The sequence below is a fragment of the Tamandua tetradactyla genome, chromosome 3 (assembly GCF_023851605.1).
Source record: "Tamandua tetradactyla isolate mTamTet1 chromosome 3, mTamTet1.pri, whole genome shotgun sequence".
Classification (NCBI taxonomy): Eukaryota; Metazoa; Chordata; class Mammalia; order Pilosa; family Myrmecophagidae; genus Tamandua; species Tamandua tetradactyla.
Genome location: NC_135329.1, coordinates 96,064,767 through 96,086,490, shown reverse-complemented (window position 1 = coordinate 96,086,490; position 21,724 = coordinate 96,064,767). Strand labels below are relative to the sequence as shown.

Sequence of the window (21,724 nt, the reverse complement as noted above, 5' to 3'; positions counted from 1 at the left end):
CACTTGTTCTATACAACTTATTTCTGCTCCTCTGTAACAATTACCTTGAGGATGTGGGCCAATTCCCAGGGGGCTTTGCAGCTGGCACTGCACCCAGCAGGCTCTCAATGAATTATAATGTTGTAATTAAACTTTAAATATAGTTATGTTATACTGGCCTTGTTGTTTAAATATTTGAATAGACAGTAATACATGCATTTGATAAAAAATTCACAGTGCATCAGTAGTAAGCATGAAAAGAAAGTAATCATTAAAAACCCTTTTCTCCCTGTCATCTCTGCCCCACTTTGCAACCACTGCTGCTAGAATAGAGATATTCTATGTATTACCATTATATTTTAAAGTATATTTCATGCATGTTAGTCACTCTAAATATGTTTCTGAGGGTATTTTGTTATAAGAAAGATAGAATGGAAGAAAGGAAGATTTGGATTTTGAAGAAAGTTATAAGAATAAACAAAGAACCATACTTTAAGGACATATTGGGATAGCAAGTTCCGGTGAAAACACATTCATATGGTTGAGAGTTGAACTGTGAAATCCATAACTGCACTTTTATCTGTGCAGTCCCATACTGAAACGGTGTAAACTTAATAGTCACATTCACCTTCCCATTTGCCGGAATTATTCCTGAAAGGAAAGAAACAAGAAAACGTGATACTCTCTTTTTTTGCCAGATCCAGTCTACATGTTCTTCCCATGATAAGGATTTCTGTTTTAGTTTTATAGTCTTTTCATTAAATGCACCTGAATCAATTTCTTCATGTTCATACTGATCTTATTTCTCAATTACTACATTAATCCTCTGTAATAAATATCTGATTGTGTCAGTTACTTCTGCATGTTTACATTGACCTTATTCATCAAGTACTACATTAATCCTTTATAGTAATTATTTGATTGCGTCAGTTTTATATTTATATACACATCAATCAGCATTAGCGAATCAGAAATAAATTTCTGGAACTATAATCTTCAAGCTAATTGCCTGATGTCAATGCTAATGCTGCAAACAAGGAAAAACTAAGAACATACTTAAGTATTTGTGCCCAAACAATTCACTTCCCTATATTTTTGTGTAATTTGATTCTCTCCTGTCAAGTCTTCAGGATGCACTATTGTTCTCTCCAAAGTCAAACATCACTCCAGACCTACTCCTCCTTTTTACTCCTGGTACCAGCTTGGAACATAATAAGTCTTCAATAAAGATGGAAAGGAACAAAGAAGGGAGGGAAAGAGATGAGGGGAGGGGATGAACTATAGGGCTAGTGTTTTCTCTGACTTCCGCAGAAGCCTTGGTCTGCTTTCTAGAATGAGACCTCTGCTCCTGCACACCTGGTCTTTCTAATGTCCCCACAGAGCCTTACACATTTCTTCATAAAACTTAAATATCAGTTTGCTCACCTGGAATAACTCCTTCTCATCTATCCCCTTCTCCGAGTCTTGTACTCCTCTTCCCTTGCTCACTGTGCTCTGCCACATGCACCTTTCATTCAGCCATCCAACAAACACTTACTGAGCACTTACTTTGTACCAGCACTGTTTTAGGCACTCAAGATACAGCAAAAAACAAGGTCTCACAGAGTTTATGTTCCCGTTGGAATAGCAGACAAAAATAAATTTAAAAAAAGGAATAGAAGATGTAAAGTCATGTCATGAATACCAAGAAGAAAAATGAAGCAGGAGATGGAAGGCCAGTGAAGCACCAACATGCTATTAGACAGGACTGACTGGGAAGACCCCTGGGAGGAGATGTTTGAGGAGAGACCTGAAGGAGGAGAGGTCATTTGGTCTAATTATCATTCACTGAGGTCCTGCTGCCCAGGGCCTTTGCACTTGCTCATCCTTCAGGTAGGAAATCTCTTTCTCTAGATTTTCTCATCATCTGGCTGATTTATCATCATCAGAGTTTTAACTCAAATGTCATCTCCTCTAAGAAGTCTTCCCTGACTGCCTCATCTAAAGTAGCACATCCCCCAATCCTCTGTCATGCTCTATTATATTGCCTTCTTCATCATACCCTCTGGAATTATTAGCATTTTTTCAGTTTACTCTCTGAAATTATCTCCTTTGCTGTTTGCCTTTCCCTAGATTAGAATGTAAAAGCAGGCATCTCACTATTATTATGGTTCCAGCTCAATAAATACTTGTTGAATGAGTGAATAAGCATCAACTTCTAAGCCTACATCAGCCTACATATTCCTTGAAACTCCTCTTGACTCACCAGCCCAGGGAAGCTTCGCTCCTCTAAATTGCTATCAGCCCTGCGGAACTCAAGCACTACCTGAATTGTGACCTCTCGAAGTTTATACATCTTCCAGTTAGATCGCACCTGCCTTAGGCAGCTCTTTTATTTATTTGTTTAGAGACTTATAACACAGATTTATTGTCTCAGAGTTTCTATGGTGAGGAGTTCTTGCACAACTTGACTGGTTCTGCTTAGCATTTCACACTAAAATCAAGTGATCTTCCAGTACTGTTTTTTTGGCTGATAATGGATCGGTTTCCAAGTTCATTCAGTTTAAAAGGCAGAATTCTTTTCGTATGGTTCTAGGACTGTTGGTCCAGGCTACTGCTGACTGTTGGCTGGAGGCCACTTTCAATTCTGAGAGGCAGCCACAGTTCCTAGGGGCTTAGTTTCCCTGCAGCTCCCTGTCAAATGACTTCCATAGGCCGCCTACTTCATGTAGCCAGCAAAGGAAAGGCTCCAGAAAAAGTCTGCTAGCAGGACTAATTCCAGCAGTCACGTCCCATCACCATTGTCGTATTCTATTGGTTAGGAGCAAGTCCCAGGCTTGTCCACCCTAAGGATAGGGTAATACTCAAGGGCATAAATACCGGAGAGTGGGGATCAGGGGGTTCATCTTATAGTCTCTCTGCTACACTGGAAATGGGATTGCAGAATGTGATGGTCGGGCTTAAGGTTATTCGAACACAAATCTCAGGTGTTGTTGAGAAGGTATTTTGAAGATGTGATACATATCTATAATCCGTCGATTTACATAAAGGAGAGATCTACGATGATCTGGGTGGGCCTGATCCAAACAGCAGGAGGGCCTTAAGAGCAAAACTGAATTTTCCCTGTGGGAAAGAAATTCTGTCTGTGGATTATGGCTCCTGTCTGAGACTTCCAAGCTTTTCCTTCATGACCACCTGCCCTACAGATTTCAGACGTGCCTAGCCTGCACCCCAAAATGCATAAGCCAATTATTTGCAATAAATCATTTATAGTCATATTTGCATGTGTTCATATTGTATTCGTATTTATATTATGTCTGAATAATTCTCTCTGGTTGTTTCTCTGGTGGAACTATGACCGAAACTAGTTTTTTCAATTCTGCTAAATATTGGAAATAAAGTAGAAGCAAAACTAAGTTATTTTTTTGAAGCTCTGGCAAAATGGAAATACTTCTTAGAATGAAGAGACATCTGACAGAAAGAAAAATATTGCCTTTTAAATCACTATGATGAGATTTTATATGTACTGAATTTCCAGCTATTTATATACTCAAATTCCATCACTATATAGAAGTTAGTTAAATAAATAACCTTTGGTGCTTGTAGAGATGATTATACCACAAACAGATATGATAAAACAAATAAGATTAAAATACATTTTCCTAGATGGAGTCATGGATTTCCTATGTTGGGTGAATTGCTCCAATATTGGTATGAAAACAGGGTTTTTGTCACACCAGTTGGGTGGAAACTTTTAGTCCACATCATGTAAATATTAGGAAAACCTCTCAGTGAGCTTGCTGCTCTGACAGTGATGTATCTACCTGCACCACTTTGGGGTCCTCAGTTAGGCTTAAAACACTATTTTAAGACCAATCTTGACCATCCAGTTGACAATGAGCAGATCCAGGACTTTTTTCAGTCTTCCTGACTATAAAAATCAAAGATTTTTCATTGACTCAATTTTCCAAAGCAACACTTCTAAGTTTAGAAGAATCTGGACTTGATCCCAAATCACCACATTGTAGTGATTTACTCTATTTTATCTTTGATAAATTCTATTATATTCTTTATCCAGACTGTCAGTACAGCAAGCGAAGATCTTTAACTGTCAAATACAAGGAAAAAGGTGTTCCTACCTGATCTCAGGAGAAACATGTTCTTGGGCACAAATGCCCTAAAAAAATAATCTCAATCATTTGGCTGCAGACCTTTTCCACTGTTGTCTCTCAATTATACTGTGGAAACTGTATTCCCATTCTCACTACTTAGAGCTACAGTAGGATCACACAGGTCAAAATTCCCATGCTTACGATGTATATGTGGTTGGATTTCAGAAAAAGAATTCGAGAGCAAAAGGAACTCTTGATGCAGAGCCCCCTCCTCAGCGTCCTTGGCAGGTCCAAGGACCCAGAGATGAACCAACTGTCATACTAGCTAGTGTTGTATCCTCCAGACGGTGCTGCTGCTAACACCCTCCCCTGCCAGCATTTCACCATGCCAGATGAGCACCTGCAAATCAAAGGAGAAGACCTCAGCAGTCTACCACACCCCAAGTCAACAAGCCCCATCCAATCAAGGGACCACACTCCACCTAGTGGGCACCCTCCCCTCCTCACGTCACTTTCCCTTTAAGACACAAATTCCAGAACAAAGAGTCAAAGCCATTTTTTCTAATTTCTCTGCAGACCTTTGTGTCAATAGCTCCTTTCTGTTTCTTCCCACTTTCTCTTCCCCAATAAATCTGTTAAGCTTAGACTCGCTGTCTCGTGCGGTATCCTTAACAACCCCGTGCCTAACACCTAGTGCTGAAACCCAGGATGGAGGTCAGACCGAGGTTTAGCTTTCTGGCCCCTTGGGGTACGGGAACTGCCTCCCAGTCACTCCGTTCCCCCAACCCGCACAGTCATTCAGGCTTCCATGTGATTCATGGCTTGAGTTTACCAGCTCAGACCATCTAGATGCGTTGCTGGCTCTCTTCCATGGCACGCAAACATCTGCAACTAGTTTGGCCCTAGGTAAATGATGCTTTCTGCCCAGATCCTCCCTTTGAGAGTTCTGTTTCATGTCTAGGGGATACTGGTATTCAGGGAACACCAGCCCACCTCAGGGAAGTGATGGTGTAAAAAATCTGAGCTCAGTCAAAACTCTCTCATGCTCAGAGAGTGTGGCACTCAGGGGCATTGTTTGCCCATGCAGCAGTCAAAGTCACTTGAGGGATGCCTTGAGTGCAAGACTGCATGCAATTTCTTGGTCCCTGATGACAAACTGGGAATGCCTGCTTTGTTGTCACGTAGGATCATGTATCTGGGTTGCTAGTTTCACTTAATTTTGTCTGGGGTCTAGGGGATGCCCCATCCTGCCTCAGGGAGGTGTTCAGGGAATACCTTGGCCCGCTTTAGCATGGCACTTAAACCCAACAATCATGGGAAACAATCAATCACTTCACAACAACTCTAAAGCTGCTCTTCCCCTGAAGTCTACTCCGCTTGGATGTTTAGTCCAAGTAATGTAATATAATATAGTATATTGTAGTCTAGTATAATACAGTATAGTATGATATAAATAATATAATATAATATAATATAATATAAATAAACTCAAATTTAAAAAGGGAAATAAAACCACAAAAACTCATTTCACTTTTCAATTCAATTTGGCCACAATATCCTTTAGAACAACAAAAACACTGGCCAGAAAATGGCACTTTTAATTAGCAAATTCTCACTGAACTTGAAAATTTTACGCGGCATAATGGGAAATGGTCTGAAATTCTCTATGGCTTAGCCTTCTGGGCCCTTAAATCTCATCCTTCTCTGTGTCACTCTGTTGTGTCAGACCAAATACTCCTACTTCATGAAAAGCCTTCTAAGCTTTCTACGTCCCCCACAGAGACCATTAACCCCCTCAACAAATCTCTTTAATGCTGAGGAGTCTTTCATAAAAACCTTCTAAGCCTTCTGCCCCTCTCCCTACGGACGTATCCTTCAATCACTTCTTCAATCCCACTAACCACCCCTCCTCAAAGTGTAACAAATTGTTGGTTAATTGTTAAGCTAACACAATAAATGTTTTATCCAACATATGTATTCTAGGCACTCTTTGAATGTCATCCTCTTTGGCAATGTGCTATTTGAGTCCTTAATGAAGCACCTACTGAAGTGAGGTTAGGAGTGTCAGCAGCATATTAGAGCATGATGCCTTGCCTATGAAGGATGGAAATGGGGAGAGCAGAACTGGGCAAGGAGAGTCTTCAAACTTTGAGACTCTATTAATCCCCGCAGCTCTTTTTTTATCTTCTCCAATCACTAGCACAGTGCTTCAGAAAGAGGCATTTGCTGATTTCCTATAAGAAGAAGTGAAAATCATGCGACCCTAGAGCCTGCTGTAGGCTGTGAGGGAGTGGGATGGTCCCAGAAGAACTCAGGTTGATCAGCCAGTGCCTGCTCAGCTAGATGAAAGTCCCGCTTCTCCGTGGTGCTCTGGAGTCCCAGTCAGCTGATCACCCACTTGGCTGGGTGATATATAGCTGTATCACATGCAATGCACCTGAGATGTTAGACTAAGACCTGTCTACTGCTTCTGCTCCAGTGCATTAGCTTGGGAAAAAAAAAAGAACAGGCTCTGGAACAAGGATCAATGTGTGCCTTAACCTGGCTGATTTCTTTGCAAATGCTCCAAGCCCAAACCTGATACAAAAAGTACATTGCGGAGGGGTCACCTAGGACACCAGAATGCAAGTTTCTTCCATGAGCACAGACACCAGCCGTGCAGAAGAAGGAACATGGCCGCAGTGGGCAGTCGCATGGGCCAAGTGGGCCAAGCACTCCCCACTTAGCACTTGGCAAAAACTGGTAGAAGTAGAAAAGAGAGTGAAAGCTCATGTTCTAAAAGTGAGAAAGGAACCAAAGTCCTATTTCATTAAAAACACACAGAAACACACTGCTATTTTATGCCTTCGGCCCAATTTAATCTGGGGTTAATTTAAAATTGATACCCTTAATATAACTAGAGATAATATTAAGTCATTATTAAACCTTAGGGCAGGAAGGGTGGATGGGATTGGGGAGTGAGAGAGAGGACAGAAGGAAAATTAGAAACAAACTAAATGTTAAGAAAACCCTGGTTTATCAAGAAAATGAGTTTTGTGAAGACAATGCGAGAACAATGAAATATGCTATTGTGATAAGTGAAATCACCAGAAAATAATACTGCCTTTTTGCTTTGATAGCAATTATGTGAAACATGTGGTGGTTACTAAAAGGAGATAGAAAAATAAAAGCAGATTATTTGCTAGAGCAGTAGGGCCTAGGATGGGGAAAATTAAATTTTTTCCCCTTTCTAACATGTTCATACAGTGGTATTGCAATATTGTCACAATTTTAAAATAGTTTTTCTTCAAAAATCTCAGAAAGTCCTGATTATTCTATTTAAATTGTCATAGAGCCATTTAACCTACATGCCTGAAGTGTCAGGAAATATTGGTTTAATTAAATTTCCAAGATTTAGGGTTCCACTGGCTGCGTGATTTTGGGTAAACTACTCAATCTTTCTAAGCTTCAGTTGGGGCTTGAATAATTTAAATAACTGTTCATAAGCAAACCATTGATGAAATCTAGCACTGTTTCTGTGTTACAGTCATGGGCCTGTGATAATCACGTGTCACCTCCCCCACCCCTGCTTGGGAGGTGTGGGCGAGAGGAAGGCCCCAGAGGCCACATGGACCCTGACTCACAGCCTTGTTCGGCCTCACAGCACCTCTGCCCCTTAGTTTGGTTGTTTTACCCGAAGCTCTGTTTTCTCACCTGTGAAATGGGTTGCAGTTTAAAGAGGAAAATAGTGTACAGAGTCTGGAATAGCGTCTGGCACAGAGTGTGGGTCCTTCCAGACAGCTGTGCCAAAAAAAGCAAGTAATAATTGATCGCATCTTAAATCCTTAAAACATCAGGAAAAATAAACAGTTCTTTGAAAAACTTACACTTGACCATTTGAGTTCCTAAAAAAGAAGAGGCAATTGCCTCACAATGCCATGGTCCTCACCTGGGGTGAGTTTCCCAAGGTACTAGGTCTTTTCTTTTCCTCCATAAAAGTGCCAAATGCAAGTGAATATGCAGGTTGGAATATAAGCATGGACTGCTCTGCCACGGTTTGTTTAAAAATTTAGGCCTGGGAGACTTACTGTGAAGAGATCAAATAAAACTGAGGCTTCCATTACTGTTTAACTTTGACATTGGCCACAGCAGATGAAGGTGCATGTGGTATAGATATTTAGATGACTAATAATCTCTTTACTTATAGTATTTTTTTTAAGTAAAGGATATTTTGGTTTGTAAGGTATACAGTTGTCAAATTTTTCTGATAGTTTCAATATGGTAAATGTTTTTGGATCTCCATTGGTTTCCACACTATCATGCAAATTTGGATTGCTTTAAGATAACAGTTCTATCTCTATTGGCTATATTATAGTATATACATGTTTTAATTGCTGTTTTTGCAAATATCACGAGGCAATTCAGAATACCTCACTCATTGCGAATATTACTGCGTGACAATCAAGGATCTTAATACCAGCCAGATGGTAACAACAGGGAATAGGGCAGAACTGAATAACGTAATTATGGGATTTGCATTTTTACTCATCTTGAACCATTTGAAAATGTTTTCTATTCACCTTTACTTATTGTTAATCTTTAATTCCTTTCTCCCTCCAGCAAGTCTTTTTGATTAGAACTAAAAAGGAGGAGTCAAAATTAAGTCTTTGGGAATCTACTAATTTTCCTTTCCCTCTCTGTCCACCAAACATCCAAATGAATGTGTGCACTAGTTTTCTGGGCACTTTGACATCATGAGCACAGGCAACTCCTGGGGAGGGCAGGAGACTATGCAGGAGTGCATATCGCTGAGCCCAGGGAGCCACATGGAGCGTAGCGCATGGTTTTCCCCCCAGGCCCCACTCAAGCTGAAACCAGGACTCACCTTCTCACGCCACCAGCCTTGCTCGACCTTTCAGCAAGGCCTGTACATTCTACCATCCATCCCTCAGCTTCTCCACGGCCACCCGTAAACCCAGCCAACATCAGCTTCCTTTCTAAGAGGGCTTACTGCTTCCACCTTATGCTATTACAATCCACTCTCTCCTGAGGAGCCAAAGTGACCCCTTCAAACACACATCAGGTCATGCCAACCCCTGCTTAAAACCCTCCAAGGGCCTCCCATCCATTCAGAGTCAAATTCTAACCCTGCCCCTCATCAGTCCCTGTCCACTCTCTGGCTTTGGCTCCAGCTTTCCCAATTCCTCCCACTGTCCAGCCACCCAGAACTTCACCTTTCCCTTGAGTGTGACCATGCCAAACTCATTCCTAACTTTTACATTGTTGCTTCCTCTTCCCGAGCCTGGCATCTCAGATCTCTGCTGATGTGACTTTTCCTTAGAGGCCATTCCTGACCACTTGAGCAGTCACCTGGCCCCATCCCTCATTTCAGTTTTCTTCACGTTTACTCTCTTATGGTGCTCCTTAGTGCTTACTGCTCTCTCCCACTGGGCCATCAGCCCCATCACAACAGGGGCTGTGTCTGTCTTGGTTCCTAGGGACCTCCAATATCTATCATGGTGCCTCATGCATGGCATGCATGACCAGAACTTATTTGTGGAATGAATGGATGGATGCATAATGTCGGACCACAGGGGAGGAAACAAAACCTGCAGAAATGAACCCAGAAGCAGTTCTTGGGAAAGATGGTGAAGTAAAGCTACTTTAGCTTGACTCCGTTGACAACAAGGGAAAAAAAGGGAGAAAAAGTAGAGAGGAAAAAAAAATCTATTCTATTAAAAAAAGAGAAATGGCTAAAAGCCTAAAGCACAAATAAGAAGCATAGTAAAACTGTCTTAGTTTGCTAGAGCTGCTATAACAAATACCACATGTTAACTTAAACAGGGATTTCTTGGCTCACAGATTGAAGGGCAGACATTCAAAATCAAGGTCCAGCAGGCTCTGCCTTCTCCAAAGTCTGTGGCATTCTCGTGGTGGCTCGTTGGCTTTCAATCTCTGCCTCTGTCACATGGACATCTGCTTCCTCCTATGGCTAACACTTTCGTGTCCAAATTTCCTATGCTTATAATGACCCCAGTCATACTGGATTAAAGCCCATCCTGATTCAGTTTGACCTCATCTTAACAGGATCCTCAAAGATCCCATTTACAAATTAGTTCACATCCATAGGACCAGGGGTTAGGGCTTGAAGATGTCTTTGTGGGGGATGTGATTCAATCTACCTCACCTACAACATACTGTAAACTGAGGCACGGGAGCATGCTGAGAGCCAGAAGTGAGAGGCACAGTCTTGAAAAACATTCCCAATTAACCTTTGGTTACAGTGACAGGTTGCAGGAGCATGGCTGGGCCCTGCAGAAAGGGAGATTGTGGCAATAAAGACTCAATCTGACATCATAGAAAGGCAGGGAAGCAAAGTGAGGAGGCACCTATCCTGCCCTGCCATTTCTTCTGTCTGTGGCCTAGGTCATACCTGAGAAAATGGCTGGAGTCCACGTGGTGGGAGAGAGGGAGTAAATGACCACCAAATGGCTGCACACAGTACAGATAACCTGGGGGGCTCTCCTATGAGGGGGGATATTCTCCCAGAATGCCTTAACATATGCACTGTGGTGCCAGATTCTCTGGATTCCAAGTCCAGCTCTGCCACTAACAACTCTATGTCCTTGGGCAAGTCACTTAACACTCTGCGCTGCAGATCCCTCATAGGCAAAATGGGCACAGTAATGAAATCTGCTTCACCAGAGTTGTTGGGGTTATTAACTGAGTTCTACACAACCATGTAGAGCAGGGTCTGCACATAGTAAGCACTAACTAAGTGTAAGCTGTCATCATCACCAACCCTTTTCCCGCATTACCTTTTGCTGATAGCAGGCCCTATTCAAAGGTGGGTAAAATGCCCAAAGAACCGTGTTCTAGTTTGCTAGCTGCCGGAATGCAACACACCAGAGACGGATTGGCTTTTAATAAAAGGGGATTTATTTCATTAGTTCTTCAGAGGAAAGGCAGCTAACTTTCAGCTGAGGTTCTTTCTTATGAGGGTGATCTCTGCTGGCCTTCTCTCCAGGCCTCTGGGTTCCAACATCTTTCCCTGAGGTGATTCCTTTCTGCGTCTCCAAAGCCCTGGGCTGAGCTACGAGCGCTGAGATGAGGTATGTGAGCTGCTTGGGCTGTGCTACTTGAGTCTCTCATTTAAGCATCAGCCAATTAAATCAAACATCATTCATTGCAGCAGGCACGCGTCCCAGCCGACTGCAGATGTAATAAAAAACAGATGAGGTTCACATGCCATTGGCTCATGTTCACAGCAATAGAACCAAGCACCTTCACCTAGCCAAGTTGATACCTGAATCCAAGTACCACAAACCAAACAGGTCCTAAGCGAGAAAACTGCAAAATCAAAATGAAGGCTTTTTTCAGGAAAAGGAACGTAAGCCAAACGCAGATGAAGAGCACATATCACAAGAGGATGATCTCAGAATACAGATGGCTCACCAGGGTCATATGTAAATTACACACAGCATGACTTTGTCACTGAAGAGTCCCCAGAGTTCAAGGGAGCCGTGCTTGAACACACCAGAAAGAATTGAAAAAGAGAGTGGATGGAACTTGGGGAAAAAGCTGAAAAAGTAATGAAACCGTTGCTAAGGTAGAAACTAGATTGGAAGCAGCAGCAGAGGTACCACCACCGCCGCCACCAAATGCACACACACTCGCTGAAAGCACATATAGACATGGCAGGTAGAAATGGAGAAGCCACACAAGATGAAATTATTTAAAAGAAGATAGTAGACACTGAAGGCAAAGGAAAACTGACATACACAATAAGTAATATTCCTGAGGAAGAGAACAAGGCAAAGAGAACAAAAAAATACATCCAAGCTTTGAGTGGCTAAAACATCTTCTATAATAATGAGAAGAGAAGAGAAGAGAAGAGAAGAGAAGAGAAGAGAAGAGAAGAGAAGAGAAGAGAAGAGAAGAGGACCTTAAGGGGATCTAGAATTCACTTTCAATGGGGAAAGATTCAGACCAGCCTTAGACTACCCAGCAAATTCAAAGTCAGAGAACAAGCAAAGTGTCTACAAGGTTGTAAATTCCCATTTGTTGACCCAGGCAAGATGTCCTTCAAGGTTAAAAGATGCAGAGTGACGTTCTTGAACATGCCAGGACTCTGGGTACAGAGATCCCAGGAAGCACTGCATGGAAACCACTAGATGACAGAATCCAGACAGCCAGAAAAAGAATTGAGATGAGGAACTTGGGAATGGAGAAAACAGAATAAAGAATGGAAGTGTAAACCCTGATTCCACTTTAAACAGAAATCAAGTAACTCTGACATTTATGGTCACAAAATGGAATATAAATGTTAAATCTACTGAACATAAAAATAACAGAACTGGGAGGAGAGTGGGAGAAACTACCGGTGCATTTCCTTCATGGTCTACAGCCAAAATCCTGGCTGCAGTTGATGTGTGCAATTGAAGAATATGGTGGCTCTGGCCTCTTAATGGTCCCATAATATTTTTTCTTAATTTTAGCGATAAATTTCAGAAATGCATATTGCTTATATCAAACAAGAAAAGCAATTCCTTCAACTTCGCTTGTTTCTTTTTCTTCACAAAATCTTTCATAGAATATGATCCATATTCTTCTTCTAACAAGAATCTTTTTCTAACATTTTCACCTGTCTCTGCATCACTATCTCTCCGGCCTCCTTTTCCTTCTACTGGCATGTAAGCACAGAGCTGTAATGGCAGTGGTGTTTAGCAAAAATTGATGATGGTTATTTCTGGGATGGTGAGCTTCTGAGTGATTTATTTTTCAACTTAGATTTTGTAATTTTTTTTGCAGTGTTTAAATTTTTATTGGCTAATAAACATGTTCCATTTTTATAAAGCCATTTTTAAAAAAGAGACACATTGATGTTTGTTTAGCCCAGTAAATCCCATTTATTTATACCTGGGGCTTTTCATTTTCCCTCCATCGCTGCTGCTTTCTGGATTTTGGCATGGACCCACCCCGCCCAGCCTGTGGGGCGCATCAGGGGCCTGCTCTTTCCCTTCGACAAAGCCGATGTTCCCCTCCAGTCTCCTGGAAGACAGGCTCTCTAGAAAGGGTAGAGGACTGGGCCGTACCACCTCTAGCCTCTCCCTGTACCTCGCGGGGGCCAGTGTTGCTGGGTGGACAGTAGAGTGATGGAATTTGGTCTCTGGGTGAAGTCCACAGACCCCAGCTGTGGTCAACTGAGCTAAACCAGTCCAGACTAATAGGATGCCAGAGAGTCACTTTAAATGGGAATTACCAGAGGGCCCCAAGATCAGAAGAACATACAAGACTCATCTAGTTACTATTCATTTTCTTTTACTTTTCCTCTCACAAAATAGAATTTACTATTTCAGATGCTTTACTAAGTTCAGATATTTTGAAATGATTCTCTTTGTCCTCTTCTGCGATTTCAGGGCATCTAGCACCATCCTTCTTCCAGGTTTGGAGGAACTGCCACAGTGCATGTGATGTGCTTAGCAGAGCCTGGGCAGGTGGTCACATCCATTGCCACTCATGATGGAGGCCAATGGTGCTGAGTAAAATATAGCCTTGCCACCAACGTGATGGAGCCGCTTTAGGGTCTGTGCACAAAGAATTGCCTCCTGCCCGTACTCGAGCATCCCCTGCTGTCTTCAGTATCCCACTATAAATTATCTTTGTCCTTTAAAAGCTAGGGAATCATTAGCACTTGATACATTAACTGTGCCTAATTGTTCTCACTTCCTCACCTATTAGGTTTGGTTCTTAGGAAAACCATTAAAAAATAAAAGTTTGATCTCTTAATTTTACTTCTCATGAGCATTCTCTTTCATCCTACAAATGTCTGCTGGCTAGTGCCCATTTCTGAATGGGAAGGTTACTGGAAGCATTTGCTGGTGTTGCTCACTCATTTCTATCACTTATTTTAAGTGATCCTTGCCAATGATATATCTGCACATCTTCACGTCTCCTGTGGTCATGTGATGAGTGCATATTTTCTGATGATGCTCTTCAGCGTGGCCCAAACCACCAATAGGAAACCTTTGATGAGGGCTGGAGGTCTGAAGTCACTGAATCCCCTCTGTTAATAGCTGACTGCCTCTTGACAGTCTGACCCAATACAGTTTGGGCAGAGGTTTGGGGTTTTCTGTCTCACCCAGCTGCAGGGGCATGGTGGAGGGGGAAAAGCAGAAGTTAAGCCTTTCCTCATTCATGTCTCGATGGGATGGCTTTGCCCACGGGCTCCAGAGGCTCCTGGGCTCTGCAGGAGGGACTTGTTATGCTAGCTTTGGAGCATGGTAATAAAATACTCAGCTAGGGGCCAAGAGGTCTTTGGAGGAAAAACAAGTTTATACTTCTTAACACTTACTCCTTCCACTGTTTCTTTTTATTAGAGAAGTTGTGGGTTTACAGAACAAACACGCATAAAACACAGGATTCCCATGCACCTTCCCACCACCGCCACTTGCATTGGTGATTAAAATTTGTTACAATCGATGATCCTTGTTCTCTTTCGAGACACCCAAATGCTGGGGTGTGGACAGCACAATGGCAGAGGGTTCCAGGGGATTTGAATGCGTCAAGCTGAGGTGAGATAATTCGATAAGGGGCCGGATGCAGACTGGCCACCTGGGGCAGGAAGGGCAGGAGGGTGCCTTGGGCCTCACAGGTAGAGTGCCGTGTGACCACAGCATCCTAGTGCTCCCCTTAGAGGGAAGTGGGTTTGCCCCTGGCCTGGATCTGCTGTCTGCCGGGCTGGTGTCCCTGGGCTAGAGGTAATGTCTTTACCCAAAAAGTGATCTGAGGCTTAGGCAAGGGCAGAGGCTCTAGGAGTACTTCCAAAATCAATAAAAAGTTGTAAGAAATTTTCAAAATAAAAAATTATTTGTAAAAGGTTTATCTAATTCTCATATCTGAAAAAAAGAGAGAATGAAACTATTGAATCTTTATACAAGAACTCTAGGCAGATAGCCAGCCCCCAGGAGCTCTTGTTTAACAAGACATTTTATGCTACAATTTATCAACTATGTGAGTTGGACGCATTCATCTTTAGCATATGTGATACCTAGCAATGTCCAGTATTCCAAAGTGGTTACAAGTAAGGAGATCAATAATTTTAGTGTGTGGCATTTGGTTGGTATCCAATACTAATTTAAGATGATGTTTCAGTCTCCTAGCTGTTCAAACAAATACCCTACAATGGATTGGCTTAACAATAGGAATTTCTTGGCTCACAGTTTCAAAAACTGGATGATTTGCTTCCTCCCAGGGTTGATATCTTCTGGCTGGCTGGAAATCCTTGGCTTTTCTATAATATGACAATGACATAGCAATGTCTTCTTCTTTCTCCTCTGGTTCCACTGACATCAAGCTTCTGACTGCTTCCATGGCTTCTCTCTCCATGTCCAGTTTCCTTTGTTCAGAAAGACTTTAGCCACATTGGATGAATCTCCTTCCTCCCCCATGTTCAGTTTCGGCACACCTTAACTCCTAACATCTTCAAAGGTTCTATTGACAAATGGGTTCTAACCCATAGGACCAGGGGTTGGGATATAAATGTACCTTTTGTGGGGGACATGATTCAATCCCCAACAGCTGGCTCTTCCAATGTTATCGACAAAATGTTCTGGGTGTTTTAATTCTATATGGTTTCTTGTCACAGTATAGAAAAGACCATGAGACCCATTACTTGTTTTCCCTGACCTCAGGACAATCTCAATGCCACCAGCAGATCCAGCTCTGAGAGAAAAAGGACACACTTGCATCTAAAGGATACCTGATTGAGTTAAAGTTGAGGGTATCATATTGGATTCATACCATGTAAGTAGAATTAGCTTTATTCAAGCCTTTTCATTTGGCAAGCCTGACCACAAATACCCGAAAAGCTTGAAGAGATGATACTTCAGTTCCTAAAGAACATGCTGCTTCATAATCTGGTGGTCTCTGGTGGACTATGAATGTCCTCACAAGTTTGTGAGATGAGAATTTACCAAGGATTTGCCAGGAACAGCATCTACAAATAAACCTCCTAGGTATGTAAAATCAGCCCAATGCTCTTGGCCTGTCCGGATCCAATTTGTAAAATGCAGACAATAATGCCTTAATGGCCAAAAAACCATCTGTTGCTGCCCAAGTTCAAGGGTCATGAGTCAAGCTAGATGTCCTGAAGATTAGGAAACCAGTGAATCCAAAGCCCAGCTGTCCATGCAGCTAACATTTTTTTTTTATTGGGGGGTGACTAAAAGTACATCCTCAAATTCTATAACCTCGAAAATATAGACCTTTATGGTCCTTTCCCACCTGATGTCTATAGTAATTTCCAAAGCTGCACTGATACATAATCGAAGTGGGAAACCAAAGCAAGAAAATTCTTGAGACCAGCGGACCATGAAACACACTAATCTACTGAGAAGGCTGAAGGGTCCAGCCTTTCCAGTTTGTAAAGCTGTTTAAGTAACACCCTGCACACAATGCAGAGTATTTAAAATGGTAAAAGAGGAATCCACAAAGCTCAAAGAGCTCTGGCCCATCTCCATTCATTCATTCATCCATTCATGTCTTCTCTTGCTCTCAGGGTATACACTCTCCTGAGTTTCCTCCCTGGTCTCTGTTTCCGGGTCCACTTACCCATGCTGACCTCTGAGTGTCTGAGTGTTCAGGGCTCAGTCCTAATCAACTTTTCTTCTCCATCCTTACTCGTTGGGTGACCCCTGTTCCCATTTCCACAGCTTCATATTCCAATACCCAGATGACACCTAGATTATGTCTACAGTTCTTACCTCTCTTTTGTCTCCAAACTGGTATATTCAGTTTAATTTCACTTTTAAAAAGGGAAGTTAAAAGACAAGCAATGAAAAGAAAAATTAAAAAAAAAAGAAGAAGAAAAAGAAAAGACAAGCAAGGAGCAAAGCACTGGAACATCCAGAAAAGCTTATTAATAGATCAAGCTAAACTACCTCTCATATCTGAATGATGTGGCTGGGTTATTTATAACCTGAACCCTCAGGGAAGGGCCTGCATGGACCTTTTTATATGCTATATGGCAGTGCTCACATTTCATTCTTTTTTTTCCACGTGAGTATCTTGTTATTGCAATACCATTTGTTGAATTTTTGTCGTTTGTTTTTTCCTTTGTTTGTTTTTGTTTGTTTGTTTTGTTTTGGGGAAGTGCACGGGCCAGGAATCGAACCCAGGTCTCCCACATGCCAGGCGAACCATGCTTGTACCCCCTGCGTGGACTTTTAAGTGTTTCATGTGCAGTTAGCACTGAACAGTGCTCAATGCTGTGTTTGATTATCTATGTCATCCCCAGGTTTTGAATAGATTGTGTTTCAAAATCCCTTTTGTGAATTGGTGTTGTGTGTCTTGGGACACAGTTTTCCAGAGAAGTCTGGCCAGGCCATGAGAACCTCTAACTTTCTCCCAAATTCTCCCTCCATTTTTCTTGCTGCTGATAGCAGCTTACTTTAGGCTGTCAGGGCCCAGATTGTTTTAATCCCAACATAATGGATTTTCTGGCCTTCTCCTGGACCCTCCTCAGTCATTCCTGCCCCCCTGTGCTATACCACCCTTTCTAAAAAGCAGTTCCCAGCATAACTGTTCCAAATGTTTCCTATAATAGAACTATAGACATCAGGTGGGAAAGGACCATAAAGGTCAATCAATCCAGTAATTCCCAAACACCAGTCTGAGGCGTGTCCATTATCAGAATCATCTGGAGGTGCTTGTTAAAAATACAGAAAACCGACTTCCGGAGAAGATGGCAGCTTAGTAAGACGCGTGGGTCTTAGTTCCTCCTCCAGAAAAGCAACTAAAGAAACAGAAACAATAGGAAACAGCTCCCGGAGTCATGACAGAGACCAAAAAGACAGCGTACCCCATTCTGGAACAGCTGAACGGGCAGGAAGAATCTGCTGCGGTGAGATACCCGAGGGGCGCGCGTTTTCCCAGCCGGGGCGGCTGGCGACTGGGGTCCCCTCCACGCACGTGGCTCCCCGGTCTGACTGGGAACGTTGGATAGCGGGGCCCTCCCGTCACGCTTGGCGTTTCGGGCCAGCTGGGCAATTAGAACCGGCACTCTCCCAAGCCGCGGCGGCCAGCGACCCCCGCCTCCACGCGCGGTTTCCTGGGCCGACTGCCGTGCAGACAGACGAGCGCCACGAGCGCCACCTACTGGGCAGGAAAAGAAAAACAGAGCCCAGAGATTTCACAGAAAAAGCTTTCAACCAGCTGGGTCCCACACCCAGGGAAATCTGATCAAATGCCCAGACACCAGCAGAAAATAATGGATGACGCTCGGAAAATTGAAGATATGGCCCAGTCAAAGGAACAAACCAATAGTTCAAATGAGATACAGGAGCTGAGACAACTAATGCTGAATATACGAACAGAAATGGAAAAACTCTTCAAAAACCAAATCAATAAATTGAGGGAGGACATGAAGAAGACATGGGCTGAACAAAAAGAAGAAATAGAAAATCTGAAAAAACAAATCACAGAACTTATGGGAGTGAAGGACAAAGAAGAAAAAATGGAAAAAACAATGGATACCTACAATGGTAGATCTAAAGAGACAGAAGCTACAATTAGTGAACTGGAGGATGGAACATCTGAATTCCAAAAAGAAGCAGAAACTATAGGGAAAAGAATGGAAAAACTTGAGCTGGGGATCAGGGAACTGAATGACAATATGAAGCGCACAAATATTCGTGTTGTGGGTGTCCCAGAAGGAGAAGAGAAGGGAAAAGGACTAATGGAAGAAATTATCACTGAAAATTTCCCAACTCTTATGAAAGACCTAAATTTACAGATCCAAGAAGTGCAGCGCACCCCAAAGAGAATAGACCCAAATAGGTGTTCTCCAAGACACTTACTAGTTAGAATGTCAGAGGTCAAAGAGAAAGAGAGGATCTTGAAAGCAGCAAGAGAAAAACAATCTGTCACATACAAGGGAAACCCAATAAGACTATGTGTAGATTTCTCAGCAGAAATCATGGAAGCTAGAAGACAGTGGGATGATATATTTAAATTACTAAAAGAGAAAAACTGCCAACCAAGACTCCTATATCCAGCAAAATTGTCCTTCAAAAATGAAGGAGAAATTAAAACATTTATAGACAAAAAGTCACTGAGAGAATTTGTGACCAAGAGACCAGCTCTGCAAGAAATACTAAAGGGAGCACTAGAGTCAGATACGAAAAGGCAGAAGAGAGAGGTATGGAGTAAAGTGTAGAAAGAAGGAAAATCAGATATGATATATATAATACAAAAGCCAAAATGGTAGAGGAAAATATTATCCAAACAGTAATAATACTAAAAGTTAATGGACTGAATTTCCCAATCAAAAGACATAGAATGGCAGAATGGATTACGACCCAGCAATACCACTGCTAGGTATCTACTCAAGGGACTTAAGGGCAAAGACACAGACGGACATTTGCACACCAGTGTTTATAGCAGCATTATCTACAATTGCAAAGAGATGGAAACAGCCAAAATGTCCATCAACAGACGAGTGGCTAAACAAACTGTGGCGTATACCTACGATGGAATATTATACAGCTTTAAGACAGACTAAACTTATGAAACATGTAATAACATGGATGGACCTAGAGAACATTATGCTGAGTGAGTCTAGCCCAAAACTAAAGGACAAATACTGTAAGGTCCCACTGATGTGAACCGACATTCGAGAATCAGCTTGGAATATATCATTGGTAACAGAGACCAGCAGGAGTTAGAAACAGGGTAAGATAATGGGTAATTGGAGCTGAAGGGATACAGACTGTGCAACAGGACTAGATACAAAAACTCAAAAATGGACAGCACAATAATACCTAAGTGTAATGTAACTAGGTTGGAACACTGAATGAAGCTGCACCTGAAATATGGTTTTTTGTTTGTTTGTTTGTGTGTTTGTATCTTTTGTTTTTGTTTTTTTTCTTTTCCCTTTTTATATATATATATATATTATTAGTATTATTATTTTAATTCTCTTCTCTATATTAACATTCTGTATCTTTTTCTGCTGTTTTGCTAGTTCTTTTCCTAAATCGATGCAAATGTACTAAGAAATGATGATCATACATCTATGTGATGATACTAAGAATTACTGAGTGCATTTGTAGAATGGAATGATTTCTAAATGTTGTGTTAATTTCTTTTCTTTTTTTTGATTAATAAAAAAATTAAAAAAAATAAATAAATAATAGGGGGAACAAATGCTAAAATAAATTTAGTTTGAAATGCTAGTGATCAATGAAAGCGAGGGGTAAGGGGTATGGTAGGTATAATCTTTTTTTTTTCTTTCTTATGTTCATTTTATTTCTTTTTCTGAATTAATACAAATGTTCTAAGAAATAATGAATATGCAACTGAGTGATGATATTGTGAATTATTGATTATATATGTTGATGTTTTATTTGGTTTGTTAATTTTTAAATTAATAAATAAATTAAAAAAACAAAAACAAAAAACAAAAAAATAAGGAATAGGGGAACAAATGTTAAAATAAATTTAATTTGAAATGCTAGTGATAAATGAAAGTGAGGGGTAAGGGGTATGGTATGTATAATCTTTTTTTATGTTCTTGTTTTATTTCTTTTTTGTTGAATTGATGCAAATGTTCTATGTGATGATATTGAAAATTACTGAATATATATGTAGAACAGAATTATATGTTAATGTTTTTGTCCTTAATTTTTTCAATTAATAAATAAATTAAAAAAAAGAGATTAAGTTAAAAAAAAAAAATACAGAAAACCAGGCCCCTTTCCAGACCAAGCAGTCTCAAATCACAATGATGGATCCCAGGACTCTATCTTTTTCACAGCTGTTCAACACTTTGGGGCCACTGACCCAGTGTTGGCTGCCCTCTGCAGCACTCCCCCCAGACTTCGGTGATGGGAAATTCACTATTTGATAAGCAGTTGATTGCATCTTTGGGCATCTTTGACTATGCACAGTCCCAGTTCTCTCTTTGGAGCCACATGACACAAGCCCACTCCTTTTCCACACCACAGGGCTTCTAACCATTGACAGCACCAAGTCTGTCTCCAGCGGTAATGGTGTTACTTCCTCTTTATGGCTAGACTCTCTACATCTCTATCTAGGTGGGATCTAGATTAAGCTCACAGGAGTTAGTGCACTTTGCTGACATACTTTGTTGGTTAAAACTTTATAACTCCTCTAGAGTTGGGGCCAAAATCCAATTTATACTTCATGAGGTATTATGTAAACTTTGTAACCAGGCTGAATGGGTCCAAATCCTGGCTCTGCCACTTACCACTGAGTAAAATTGGCAAATTATTTAATTCCTCTGTGCCTTTTCCATGTCTATAAATGAAGGTGATAAAAGTACCAACTTTATATGCTTTCATGAAGATTGAATGAATTTATCTCTATCTACTTATATCTATTTATCATTTACCTAGCATCTATCTCTCTATCTATATCATCATCTAACTTATCTTTCCATCTGTCAAGGTCAGGATCATGTATCAACTTGGCCAGGTGGTGGTGCCTGGTCATCTGGTTGGACAAGTGTTGGCCTGTCTGTTGCTATGAGGACATTTCATGGACTTAAATCATGATAACATCAGCTGTATCCACAGCTGATTGCATTTGTAATGAGTGCCTTTCTCAATTAGTGATACTTAATCTAATCAGAGGAAGGCTTTTAAGGAGGATTC

General features: G+C 41.3%; 1 protein-coding gene across 7 annotated transcripts in view; it reads right to left on the bottom strand.

Annotated features, from left to right (window-relative positions):
* CFAP221 (cilia and flagella associated protein 221) overlaps nt 1–21,724 on the bottom strand; it is a 159,474-nt gene that overhangs the window by 77,375 nt on the left and 60,375 nt on the right. For all 7 annotated transcript variants that reach the window (XM_077153566.1, XM_077153570.1, XM_077153567.1 and 4 more), the window contains exon 8: nt 471–630. In XM_077153566.1, the coding sequence (XP_077009681.1) occupies nt 471–630 (160 nt within the window). The remainder of the gene's footprint in view (nt 1–470; nt 631–21,724) is intronic.